The sequence below is a fragment of the Dermatophagoides farinae genome, chromosome 3 (genome assembly GCF_024713945.1).
Source record: "Dermatophagoides farinae isolate YC_2012a chromosome 3, ASM2471394v1, whole genome shotgun sequence".
Taxonomy (NCBI): domain Eukaryota; kingdom Metazoa; phylum Arthropoda; class Arachnida; order Sarcoptiformes; family Pyroglyphidae; genus Dermatophagoides; species Dermatophagoides farinae.
In genome coordinates, this window is record NC_134679.1 from 3,030,085 (window position 1) to 3,044,874 (window position 14,790).

General features: G+C 29.8%; 3 protein-coding genes across 5 annotated transcripts in view; all 3 read right to left on the reverse strand.

Annotated features, from left to right (window-relative positions):
* The window catches only part of LOC124494542 (DNA-binding protein SMUBP-2-like), a 102,972-nt gene that overhangs the window by 74,992 nt on the left and 13,190 nt on the right, over positions 1–14,790 (reverse strand). The gene's annotated exons all lie outside the window — the stretch shown is intronic.
* LOC124494763 (uncharacterized) overlaps positions 1–14,790 on the reverse strand; it is a 64,734-nt gene that overhangs the window by 24,143 nt on the left and 25,801 nt on the right. For all 3 annotated transcript variants that reach the window (XM_075728982.1, XM_075728984.1, XM_075728983.1), the window contains 2 exons: positions 12,295–12,430; positions 11,181–11,481 (listed from right to left, as the gene is read on the reverse strand). In XM_075728982.1, coding sequence (XP_075585097.1) covers positions 11,181–11,481; positions 12,295–12,430 — 437 coding nt within the window. The remainder of the gene's footprint in view (positions 1–11,180; positions 11,482–12,294; positions 12,431–14,790) is intronic.
* On the reverse strand, positions 776–4,352 carry LOC142597369 (uncharacterized). The gene is made up of 4 exons (XM_075729092.1): positions 2,022–4,352; positions 1,732–1,937; positions 1,216–1,392; positions 776–811 (listed from the first exon to the last, which is right to left on the reverse strand). The coding sequence occupies exons 1-4, from the start codon at positions 3,748–3,750 to the stop codon at positions 776–778; spliced, it is 2,148 nt and encodes a 715-aa protein (XP_075585207.1). The 5' UTR covers positions 3,751–4,352.

A 14,790-nucleotide genomic window follows, 5' to 3' on the forward strand; every position in this document is an offset into this window, starting at 1 on the left:
TCAATCAAAGCGTGGTCATCTTTTTCTTTTTTTTCATCTAATTTCAAGTGATGATAATGATGATGATGAAAATTCATCCAATTTACAAATGTTGATAGCACTATGTATTTTTTCATATTTTGATTTAATAATTATAATAAATAATTATTATCTGATTGATCAATCCAAAAACAACTGGAGATCAACAAACGAAACATCGTTTCATATACAACATGTCCAAACGACAAACATATGATTATTACACTATCGATACAATGTTTTGGCTAGATTCGATAATGATGATGACGATTGGATGCTAAATGATGAAAACTAAATTAATATAACACTTGAAATCGAGAAAATAAATCAGGATATGCGTTTGTGTATGCGCGTGTTTATCAGGCCCAAAGTGATGAGAAGAAAATTTTTTTCTCTGATCTAATTAATTGATTACACTATATAGAAGTTTATAAAATATTTGTGGACAACTGAAAATTTAGGAATAACTTTTTTTTGTTTAAATAAATGGCCAGAAATCAATCTTTATCCAGATTACCGATAACCGATCATCATTTATAAATATGGGTATATGTTATTTACGAATCGAAATCATACTGATTATTAATCAATGAAATTCAACTGAAATTTATTTTGTGAAAATTATAAAAAAAAATGCAGACAAAATAATGGTGATAAAATTTAGATAACCCTGTCTGCATTATTATGATCATGATGACGATTAAAGTTATTGAAGATTTGTTTCCATTTTTGTGAAGAAATAACCAAGACAACTTTCTTAGTTAAATAAACGTAGTTTATTAAATGATTGTATCTTAATACAATTCAAAAATCAAATAAAAAACAATAAATACAAAACTTCAAAAGCAAAAACACATGTACAATTTTCTTGCTAATACTGGCTCGCTCACTCTTTTTCAGTAGAATTTGCGCCAATTGCTTGGCCCGTTCATCGAGGACGACCCACTTCACGACACTCCCCCGCCGATTCCAAAAAGGATATGTCCGTAACCGATCGTAGAAGATTTCAAAGAATTTGAATTTCAATGGCCAATCACAACGTCTACGTTGAATCAATGAATCGAAATACTTTTGCTTCCATAGTTTTTCGATTTTCATTAAGAGATCATGATTACAAGAGCCAAGACCGGTGACCAACAAACCAAAAAACTTTTTTCTGTTCCGATATCGCAATAAATCAAAGAAAACAATACATACAGCTTCAAAAATAGCAACAAAACTTGTTCGGGTTGATTGTAATTGAGTAAATGGTTGATCGACAGGTTTTCGCTTTTCAATTTGACTAAATTTACCATAATCAACATATTTCATTTCCATATGATACAAATTAGGAATAGTAGTTTCAATACCATCATGAAATAACATTTCATTATACTGTTTGATCCGGGATTTAGCAATAGTTCCAAAATTTTGCTCACACAATAATTTTTTAGTAACCGATGTCAATATCACGGGTGAAGACACTAACCCGAATGTTGAAACTTTCATTTGCAGAAACGCCTTTGACAGATCGGCAGATACGGCAAATTTTCCTTTGCGGAATTTCATGAGATGATCAAAAATGTTAAGACCGTGTGCATGGCCTTTCCATAGCAACTGATTCGAAACATCAAATCCAAACGATCCGTTGAAAACAACACACAACGGTGTGGACGCGGATTCTCGATAAATCGGATGGTACGGCAACAAATAGCCGTTTGGATCGTCCGTTACCACAGCTTGATCGTTATCAACATAAGCCAATAATTGTTTTTCATATTCGTTTTTCATGCTCTTATTTTCTAATTGTTTGATCAATTTATTCGAAACAATAAGAGCCCGATCAAAATCATTGGCTGGGCGAATATCTGAAAGAAAAGGCAATCGTGCCCCATATCGTCCATTCTCTTTTCGTACAATCTTAAAATCATCGTCGACATCTTTGACGTCAACGTTCAAATCATTTTCAATTACAAAATTCAATAATTCATGATCAGATTTCAAAAATAATTCGTCATCCGAAGATTCAATAATTTTATCATTTTCAATAATTGGTTCAATATCAATATCTCCATTATCTTGACGATTCAAAAGATCAATAATTGGTTCATCAATATCTCCATTATCTTGACGATTCAAAAGATCAATAATTGGTTCATAAATATCACTTTCATTTTCTGACAAATCGATGATTGGTCTGGTACAAATATTTACATTACATAAATTAGCTTTATGTCTTTCCAGCGATACTTTTCGTCGACTTGCTTCTTTTCCTACTAGTGGTGACGACGAATAGACGGTACAATTTTTGTCAGAATCATTTGACTTGTCTTTTACCAATTCTTTATCGATCAACGAAACATCCGAACCATAATCAAACAGCATACGACTCTGAATTCCATTACATGACCCATACAATAACGGTCGACTTTCTGACTTAGAATTCTTTTTGATCTCAAAACCATTTTTCGATTGATCAACTACTGATATCGCTGCTGCATTACCGATCATTGATTCTTCCGTGGCTGGACTAGATTCGTCGATCACTTTGGGTTTCGTTTGAAACAATTCAATAATCACTTCATGCATTTCGGTAGCATGAAGACGTGGACATTTATCACATTTAAGTTTCGATGACATTTGACAATTTTTACTTAAATGTCCTCTTTTCAAACATCTGAAGCACAATCCTTTTGATTTGATTAGATTGGCTACTGTTTTGACATCATAATTTTTCAAACATTCAAAATTATTTTGATGAAACTTTTCACAAATATAACAATTAGTCGTGATAGCGGCTGTGCTATTCGATATCATCGGTGGCTCTTGTTTCTTCAATGGACTATCTTTACGAATCTTATTGTAATCATAACAAAGAGCTTCATCGTATAGCTTATCGATATAGTTGACTAATTGATCAAAATCTTTTATCTTCGCCAGCATATGACGTTGAGCTTTATAGTAGAATCTGGTGGCTACTGCCTGAATCAAATTGATCGTGTAGAACATTACGTCTGAAACCAAATTTTTGATTGCCAAATTGGCGTTTTCTACTATATCTTTTGTCTTTTTCAAATCATGAACATCATTTTCTGATTCGATTCTTGGGATAGATTCTAGATCTTTCTTGATTTCCAATATCGCCCGTTGGGGATCATCAAATTTGACGCAAACTCTCGACCAGATCTCGGCTAATGATAATCGTTGACCGATCAAATTTGTCACAAATTTCTCTGGATCCTTTTTCATGGTTTTCAACAACATTGATTTCTTTAAATCCTCTGAAAGCGATGTATTGTTGATCAATAACTTCTCGATCATGATTTTATATGCATTCCAAAATGCGAATTTACCATCGAAAGTCGGTAACTGATCCATCTTAACTGGTCGACATCTATTCAATGATGATGTATCCGCAAAATTGTTAACTATTGAATTGAACGGGGTTGAGGTACGTAGATGATCACCAGAATCGTCCTGAACGTTGGACTGATTTCGAACTACAACAATTCTCATCTTTTTCAGATGTTCCATGTACAAATCTAATTTCTTGTTGTAGTCGCCCATCTTTTTTAATTCCTCTTCGGGAATTTCTTCTTCTCCGACTAACTCGATCAATTTCTGGTTCAATTCATCTAATTCAGAACGTAATAGTTCTGTCCGAGCCATGTCCCAACGTCTTACATGAAGAAGGGATACATTACTTCTGGCCGAAGCCAATCGTTGCTTCACATCATCCGGAATTGTCAACATATTTTACTATATGTTTATCGTAAAGGTACAGTCCAAAGTTCAATACGTTTCCAAGATGTAACCGTTATCCAAATATTCAAATTTCCAAGGTTCGGGATCAAATCAATTCCGATGATACAATACCAAAAAACCAAATTTTCAAAAATTCGCGATACGAGTACCACGATCCGAATCAATTTCAATATATTCGCAACCACAAATTGATCACGATCTAAATACAAATCAATTGTCGTAACCAATGTATTACGTCTTAGTCCAAATTTTTCGCAACAATTTAGCTACGTCCAAAAAACGGGAAAACGATAATCGTAACCAATATTACGTCCAAGTCTTAGTCCAAATTTTCGTAATGATTGAGCTACGTCCGAATCGAGTCCACGATAATCGTAACCAATATGTCACGTCCAAAACAATATTCGCAACCAATGAATGATCACGATCCAAAATTTTCGTAATACTTGAATTACGTCAAAATCAATATTCGAAATCAATATATGATCACGATCACAGTACAAATCATTTAATAAATGTGAAGAAATAACCAAGACAACTTTCTTAGTTAAATAAACGTAGTTTATTAAATGATTGTATCTTAATACAATTCAAAAATCAAATAAAAATCAATAAATACAAAACTTCAAAAGCAAAAAACACATGTACAATTTTCTTGCTAAGACTGGCTCGCTCACTCTTTTTCTGTGGAATTTGCGCCAATTGCTTGGCCCGTTCATCGAGGACGACCCACTTCACGACACATTTTTTTGTAAAGTAAAAAGATAAGAAAAAAACGAGAATCATATTTTATTTATACACCACTGGGTATTTCTCAAAATTCAAAATGTGATCTAGTTTCGTTTCTAAAATTTAAGATTATTAGTGATTAATTAGTGACAACAAAAACTGAGAAAAAATTAACACTTTCAGCCATCAAAATGGGAAATAATGTTTTTTCCACACCGCTACTCTACTTTTTTTTCTCAATTTCAGCAAAAATAAATGAAGAACGTGTAGACGAATCTTTATTTTTTTTTTATTTTTTGGTTTGAAATTCATCATTTCATTTTAACTGAAATAATACAAAAGACGATAGGTGTGGTGGTAGTAATAAATCAAAACAAAACTTCAATAAGCAAAAAAAAAAACTAGTTACAAAAATTATGGTAAAATATGATAATTGTTTCAAATCATCATCATCATTTTTGGCGGTATGCGATATGAAAACAAAAACCAAATGGGAAATGCTACCAATTGTAAAATGGCCCATACAAATATACAAATCCCATGGCATTAACAAGATGCGCCAAGAAATGAAGAAAAAAAAATAGAAATGATAATTTTCGATCAATTTAATTGAAACGTTTAATCAAAGTTTTTTTCTTTGCTTCCATATGGATGAAAAAAATTTTTTTTTTATTGTTGTTGTTGCTGTTTTCATGTTTTCATTCATAGATGTATGTATGTATGTTTCCTTTATAATTTTTCATTTTCTCCATCACACTTGAATATCGACTAAGAATGATATCAATTTTGTATTTGTGAATGAAAAATAGATGTACACACATTTTTTTGCTTCTTAGCCCATGACAAATGAAAGATTGGATCAAGTAAATTTTTTTTTGATTTTAATTTTGCGGTAAAAAAAAATTCCAAGTTAAAAAGTAATTAGAAATCAAATTGAAATTTGTTATGACTAGATTTTGAATCAAATCCTCGAGTCAAATTCAAAAACGGAATCAATTGGGTCAATTAGTGTGTTTGTTGTTGTTTTATTTTTACAAATAATAATAAAAAACAAAACAAAAATTCGTCTTAATTCGACAAAAAACAAACAAACAAACAAACAGAAAAAATATTGTAATCAAGATTTAGAATTGATTATCATTCTCCTATCATGATTATTATCATTAGATTATCCTACAATTTGATGATGATGATGATGATGATGATGATTCACTAAATCACCATAAGACATTAATCTGGTTTAAAGATTATATTGGTCCTAAACATAAACAGTGGCCTAATTGTTGATAACAACAACAACAACAAAAAGGAACTTTTTGTTCTCCTCATTTTCATCATTCAATTTTATTACAATAGATCAATATATATATAAACTTCTATATTTATGAAAAACAAATTAACAAAATAAAACAGACAAAACAAACAGTGACAAAAGTTTTTTTTTCGTAAATGATTAATGTTCATTGCTCTTTCTATAGAAAAAAAAATTCAACTGATCAACTGAATGACATAATATTTTTATATTTTTCTTTATGAAAAAAAGTGTTATAATCGAATTAGCATAATAATTAATTTGTTGCGAAAAAAAAATTCAAGTGCATCAAGTATGGAAAAAAGGATATTTTTATGATTAGATTGATGATGATGATGATGATGATGATGCGGTGTTTGTGTGGCTTTATTTACTATGACACTTGTTGATTTTATGTACTTTAAGATACTTTTCATCATTCATAAAAAATAATAATCATCATCATCATTCAATTTGTCTGTTCCATCTATCATCAGTTTTAAATAATCATATAGCTCACAAAATTGAATTTATCATTTGTTCGCTTGTTGAAATGGACAATTTACGATTAGTAGAATTTGATGTATTCAAAACAACAAAATGTAAAAAGAGGTAGAGAGAGAGAGAGAAAAAATCATGCAAGGTTTAGATTTTAAATCTTTTCATTCTTTCTTTTACATTTTGACCTTCAAAAAAAATATGGCCGAATATTTCCATAAATTTTGATTATCATAGCTAAAATAGATGGATAGATGTATAGTGGAACTGAAAATCATACGAGATTGCTTTACAAATTTCCGGTCGATTAAAAATGGTGATTCAGATAGTCATCGGCGATGACAATATCGTTGGCAATGGTGATCATAGCTATGTGTCTGTGTGTGTGTGTGTGATAAACGATCAAGGATTGGTTAACAACAGACACAAACCGGTCTAATGAACATACATGCACCAGATGATGAAAAGAAAAGAATTTCTTCATCTTTTTTTTCACTTCATCATCTTCTATTGAAGAAAAAAAAAGGAAAAAAATGAAGGATGAGGAAGAGGAGGAGAAAAAAAATTGTCAACCTCCGGTTTTGTCATCGGGTTTGTGAAAGTGAAGAAAAAAATCCTCAGTTATCTTCAGTGATCCATGACGTACAACATCCGTATTACTACTACTCATTCAATCATCATATCCACTGTGTGTATATATGTGTGGCTCCCCAATCATCCTTCAATTGAATGACTCCATTTATTTTTTTGTCAACGATGATAATTATTAAAGAAAAAGAAATGAGAGACTGTCATCCGATGGTAGAAAGGACACATACACACACACACACACACATATTCAATGATTCGAAGAGCCAGGATACAGGATAATTTTTTTTCTGGAGCCATTCACCAAAACAAAAGATAGTTGATAGAAGGAAACCGAATTGAAAAAAATAAAGAAAAACACTTCTTCTTCAAGACAAGAGAAAAAGAAATCAAAAGTATTTGTCAATTGTCATCAGTTAAGATTTTTAGCGTTATCATTGACGCTAATGTTGATGGTGGTGGCTCCTGGCCCAGATAATTTTTCATTTTCATTCATCAAAAAAAAAAAAAAAAAATTTTTTTTTTGGAGAAAAACGACACGAGAAAGTGAAAATCGTTGGTATTGCTGATGGTGGTGTTCATTGGATCATGACGCTCCATTGGTTCATATTTTTTTTTCATAAAAATCAAAATCACAATCGAAACTAAAAAAAACAAAGTAGACAACCATCATCATCATCATCATTTGAACAATTCGTTCTAGTTAGTTACTATTAGTTTCATTATTAGACCGAAGATAATTGGGAAAAAATACTTTCACTGTGATGGTGTTATGATGACAAAGTTTGTCAAAAAAAAAAAAAGAACGGATGTATCAAATGTGTATGTGTGTGTGTGTGTGTGCAGTTAGCACGCGTAAGAAATTATTTTTTTTTCTGGCGCCATCACAATTTGTTGCATTGAAGGTCTACTAAATACAACGAGGATTAATGTCAATTTGGCACAATTATTTCTTTTCAACTAAACTCTTCATGTACTATCAAATCTAAAAATCAATCTAGAAGAAAACCCAATTAGATTGCAAAGAAAAAATTTTTTATTTTCAATGATAATGGTAATTTTCATCGAAAAAGGAAAAACAGATAGATTTGGTTTTGATGTTTTTGACCTGTTGATACCTGCTGTTGAAATGATCAACAAAAAAAGGTGTTGATTGATACAGTTTAACAGTAATTTTGTTGTTTCTGTAACAGAAAAAAAACTATGCTTATAATAAAAAAAAAATGAATCTTGAATATAATGAATTTAGCCAATCAAATCGATATTGTGTAATTTGTTGTTTTTTTTGTATATATATTGATTGAAATAGACAGCCAGTAACGTAATACATGATATTTCGAATGTGAGGATAGCAACACATACACACCCTTTTCTTGATCGAAGAGAAGATAAAAAAAAGGAAGAGTTAGTTCAAGTTCATCATTCAGCCATGATCATTATCATCATAAGAATTATCAAAATAAATAGACAAACTGAAAAAAAAATTCCAAATAATAATAATATGTTTGAACTTGTGTGTGTGTGTGGCGTTGCCACCGAGCAAGATGATCACAAATATATTGATGAAATATTGACAATCAATTCAATGATGGCCATAATACCAATATGTATTGATTTGCGATTAATTGCAATTGCGATTGATCGATCGATTGATTCCATTCTCCTACACATACATTTTTTTACATAAATATCATGGACCAATCAAGTAAAAAAGTATTAGAAAAGAAGAAAAAAAATTTGTTTGCTCCAAATACATGTTTGTCGAATTGTTCCAATATAAATAAATGAATACATAATGGATATAATAATATCACATCACAAATAATGAAAAATCATCCCAAATATCATTTATTGAGAAAGAAAATGAAATTCAAAATGGGAGAGATCATCAATTACCATCTATTTCTTTTTTTTCACCATGATGATAATGATGATGATGAAGAGGATGTAAATATATAATGGATCAAACAAAAAAAACAGAGAAAACAAAAGATTTAGAGAAAAACAGTAATATTATATTTGATTTTTTTTTATTTCGATTATTATTTGGATTCGGATTTGACAGATTCGCTAAAGGTTATTTGGAAACATAGTGATGAATGTGAATATTTCTCTTTTACAACAAACAAACAAACAAACAAAAAAAACCTGACAATAAATAATGATGATGATGATGATGCAATCAATTGATCCAATTTCAAAGATCCAAAGCAATATTAACAGGTGTATATCATGTTTGTTTGTGAAAATTTTTTGAAATTGAAAGGATCATCATCATCACCATCATAGTATTCTATATAATTTTTTTTCCAATAGTAGCAACCAAAAAAAAAAAAAAAAAAAAATCAAACAAGCTAATGAATGAATGATGGATAATGAACAAATCAATCATATCAGTGTTTTTGACCATCGGTTATTATTATCATTATCAATATCATTATTTTTTCTAAATATTAAATGACTACTACTATTTTGGAATACTAAACAATACAAAAATAATTGCAAAATTTTTTTTTCCAAATACAATACATACAGAAGGACAAACAGTGGAAAAAAGGTGTGGATCATCTATATATTTCTTTTGTTTTATTACAAAATATAAACAAAACAAAACAAAAAAAAAGATGAGAATTCTTGAATTCGATGAGCATTTGTTGCAATGGAGGCGTTGGCCATTGATATCGATTGGAGATGGATATATGGATTGAGATTGAGAGCGTGTGTGTGTGTGTGTGTGTGAGCGACAGACAAGAAATGAAAAGATGATTGTCAGATATATGGTTGTTTTATTTTTACTAATTTCTTTCATTACTACCAAAATCATCAACATCATCATCAGACCTTGAATTATTTTCTGTTCAATGATCAGTGATCATTTTTAAATGCTTACAAACATTATTATCTTGCCCGATGAAAAATGACAAAAGAATGGATTTAATTTTTTTCATTAGGGTTAAAGTTTGATAAATGCATGACATATATATCATGATGATGATGATGATGCTTATTTATTAAAAAAAAGTAATACAGCCACAAAAATCGGATCGGTTTTCCTTTTCGTTATGCTATTCAACAGGTTGAATACAACAAAATAAATTGTCATTTTTCTCCACCCGAAAATTAGGATAATTTTTCATTACATCGAGCATTGTAACGACCTTGATTGATTCTTTAGATGGCAAAAAAAAAAACAAAACAAAACAAAAAAAAATTTTTGCTCTTGAATATCATCACATTGGAATCAATTGTTGGATTAATTTTCAAAATTTTCATAGTAACATGTACATCATGGTACACGAAAAAAAAAACACAAAGACACACAATAAAAAAAACCATTGATTGATTTATTTTCATTGGATCCATCAAAATCTGAATTTGAATTTCGAAAATTGGAAGAAAAAAAAAATTTCTCACAATCCTTAAATTTTCACCATTATTTTTTTTTCGTAACATTATCATCATCATCATCATCATAGAAATTGTGATATCATCAGTGACAAATCGAAATGACAACAACAAGAAATAATAGTTTTTACATTTTATTGTTACGCGCTAAAAATTTTACTAATTGGATTCATTTTTTTTTCAATTCATTTATTTTATTACCTGGTTCCGATTGCTCGCGCGCGCGAACATAGAAAAAACCAAACACATTTTAAAGGACGAATTTTTGTTTTTTTTTGCTCTATGTGACATACATAAAAAATACAGTGTTACGACATTGTTGTTGTTGTTGTTGCTGTAACCAAAAAGTCAAGAAAACATAACTCAGAAGAAATTTGTAACAAATAATAATAACAACAACAACAAAATTTACACATTCATTCAGTTTCGTTTGGATGATTTTCACACACACACACACACATATGCTGGATACTTGACAACTTTAGTATATGATAAAAGAAATGATTAGAATGATGATTGCAATGACAAAAAAAATTGGTTGATTTTTCTTCATTTTTTTTGCAACTTGGAACAATTTAGAATCTTCCAAGAAAAAAAAATGATTACAACCATTTATTATCATGAACCGAAACGAAAATGATATATCCTGAAACGAATGAACTGATTAAACTTTCACTTTTTTAAAATTACCCAAAAAAAACCATGAGGGAAAGACATTTTTTGTTGTTGTTGTTGTTGTTGTGAACATTAATTATTATATATTTGTACAAAAAAAAAGATTTCTTCACTCATTATTATTATTATAATTTACTTTGGTTCAATCACATTACGAAAAAAAAGGAAGTAAACCCTTTTTTTCTGGAGTTGAGAGTTGAAAATAAAACTAAAAAAAAAATGTCAAACCTACCTAATGGATTTAGTTGCTGTCTGTAACGAAGATCGACGTTTACGATTTTTTCTACTAGATGATGATCGAAATTGTTGATCAACAATATTATTTTGATTTGAACATAAAGAATCAATAGAATGATCCGATAATGTTGAATGATTAGAATGTTGATGTTGTTGTTGTTGTTGTTGATGATGATGATGATGATGAGGTAGTTGTTGATGTTTGGAATTTGAATTCAAATTTGCCACCACCGATGATATTGTCGATGATGATGATGATGATGATTTGTTGGTGGTCGTTTGGCCAATGATGAGACCTATGGCAATAACCACAAAAAACAAAATGAACACAAAATTACTGTGAAGTCCTTAAAAATGACATGTTAAACAAAACAATTCTTTTTCAAAAAATATATCGTTCAATCATGAAATTGAATCAGAAGCCATCCCCACAAAAAAAAACAACACCAACCACAAAAGTAATGATGAAAGATGACCAAAGCCAATGGACCAAAACCGGACAGGCAGAAAAAAGGCAGGAATTCAAGGTAATAGTACACAGGTGGTCGCGTGTCGCACGCTAGGTCTAGTGTCTGTGTGTGTGTGTATTTATGAAAACCGTTACAGCTTTTTCCACATGTAAAAAAATATCTACGAAATGAAGAGAGATAAAATGGTACGGTAGCTCACCATTAAATGTGTGTGTGTGTGTGTGTATTTTAAAAATGATCGACAGACTAGAGCAACAACGGATGATGATGATGATGATCATCCGTTCAATTCAAGATGACAGATGCCATCACGAATTTCAATATGAAGCAGCTGCTATTTCTGTTAATTAATTATTGTCAACCTACATAAATATGGAGACAATTGTTACTATTGTCGATGAAAAATATATTCATTATCATCACTATTGATAATCAACTAAGATGACTAAGGAGAAAAAAAATATTAAAATGAAATCAAATGAATGAATGCTTTTCCTGTTGACCTTTATCTAAATGAAAAATAAATGAATGGATAAATTCTGTAATGAATCTTCAAATTCAAAGAGTGAATTTCATTCTATTTTTTTCTATTGATTAATATAGAATAATGTTTAAAAAAAATTCGAATAAAACACTTACCGTTACCATAACGATATCCGGTTTGTCGATGACCATCCTGATAGCATACATCATGTTCATGTATGAGAAGAACTTGATTTGAATATAATATTAACTCTTGGCCACGTGTCAGATCGCGTGTAATTTCCAAATAGATCTAATATGAAAGAAAAGAAAAAAAAATGATGCGATCAATAAAACAAAAACAAAAAAAAATGCATATGAAGGAAATTAACGGTTTCAACAATGATATGTGAAAATGAAAATGTGAATGAAAAAAAAAATAGGTGACATTCGATTATTATCGACAACAGACAATTATGCAGTCATCCATATATACCCTAGAGGGCTTCAATTAAACGTTTTTTTTCTTCTTCTTCCTCTATCCATCATCATTCATTTCAAATCAGCTTCGGAAATGAATTTTTTTTTTTTGCATTTGAGGAAGCTACACAAGTAGAAGAAGAAGAAGAAGAAAAAAAACGGCTCATCATTATTATTATTATCATCATCATCATCATGTATCATCAATGAACCGTAACCAACATTTGGAAGAAAAATATATAGACTTCTAATATATGATGAAAGGGGATATTGGCGTTTTTATTTTGTTGCCAGAACGCAAATAAAAACAATCATCATTTGGATGATGATAATGATAATGATGTTGATAATAATAACTAACCAATCATCATCATCATCAGCATCAATCTACAATCATCATCACAAACATAACAGAACCATCATATTAGGTTTAGCTCATCATAATCATCATTATTATTATTATTAAAAGTCAAAACACCCCCAAGCAGCATAGTATAGCATGCATCAATGATTTGTGGAGATCCTAAGTCAAAACAAAGATGCAACAAAAAATAATTCGTAATGAAAAACAACTGATCAATGGATGATTTCGTGCAGTAAATCAAAATGTTGATTTAGATGAACCACATTTTGCAAATAAATACTTTCGATCTCATCGAATAAAAGATAATTTTTTTTATTTATTTGGAAAAAAAACACAATTAATTTATCGATCAATCACGGATCAATATTAAACAAAAAATAATTGTGTTATTGTATCAAATCGAATTGAATTAAATTTGAATCGATTCAAATAATAAATAACAAAAAAAAATTAATTGGATAAGAAAACAATCCATCTTCAACCGAACCGTTGAAACCTAATAGACAAAAATTCAAATGAATCAATTCATTTATCCGATAGTATCGAATAAATGATTATGATGATGTTTGAAATCATGATTTGATCAGTGAATGGATTCATCACTTTTAAACAATTGATCAGAAAGAGAGCAAGATACACCAACCAAATTGGTTACCACCATCAATACAACAATGGCCATAATCAACTAAACCGCAGGACTATCATCCAGAAATCATGATGAATTTTCTCTCGACTAAACAATTGACGACTTTTGGGTGATTGGAAAATTTTATTTTTATTTTTTTATTACCATTATCACTAAAATCTAGGTAATCATCGTCAAATATAGAATAATCTTCATATTGATGATAATTCATGATAACAATTGTATGATGGTTTCTGGAACATTGTAAAGCTTGTTATTTTCTGTTATGTTTTTGTCTATATCATCGTATGATATATAATGAAAAAGGGAGAGAGATAGTTCCAAGAAAAAAGAAAGCAAAAAATAAAATAAAATAATTTTTTTTCTAATGAAGGATGATAGAAAAAAAAAATATCCCAAGGGTTCATCAATATGTTGCGGAATACAACAAAATTCGCAAACATCAATATTAAAAAAAAGATAATGATGATAAGGTTAGGCCTGTTTTGTTGTTGTTCCTCCCTTCCTGATCATCATCATCCTCGTCATCATCAATGAAATCGAGAATCGAAACAAAACAAAACAAAACAAAAAAAAAATTAAACCCTTCAAGGCATAAACAACAACACAACCACATTTGGTCGGTATATTATGTTGTATTCAATTCGTTTGATTAAAAAAAGGTTTCATTATTATTATTATTTCTCCATTTCGTATATAATGATGATGATGGTGATAATGCACATTTATCAAAGAAAAATTTTATTTTCTTCATTACAATATACGCCTCTTCTTTGTTGTAAATAACATTGGCCAAAAAAAAAATAAATAATTGATAAATGATGATGATATGTTTATGATTAATCCATTCACAACAAAAAAAAATTGATCAATCTACTTTCACTTTGATTTTTTGTTTCTTTGATAATTTAGTGAAAAAAAAGACATAACCGACAAAAACCACAACAACAAATAATTTTCGATAAAATTATACAAAAAAAATAAATAAATTGATCAACGATTGAAAAAATCATTTTGTCCTTTCTTCCTTTCTCCCCCCGTTATCATCACTATTATCACCAACATGCAAAATATACATGTAGTAGTTGATACAACATTGACTTTCATATTTTTCAACGGATTTTTAATCTGATTTGATTTAATGTTTTTTTTTTACTCTCTGTAGAACAAATGATGATATACA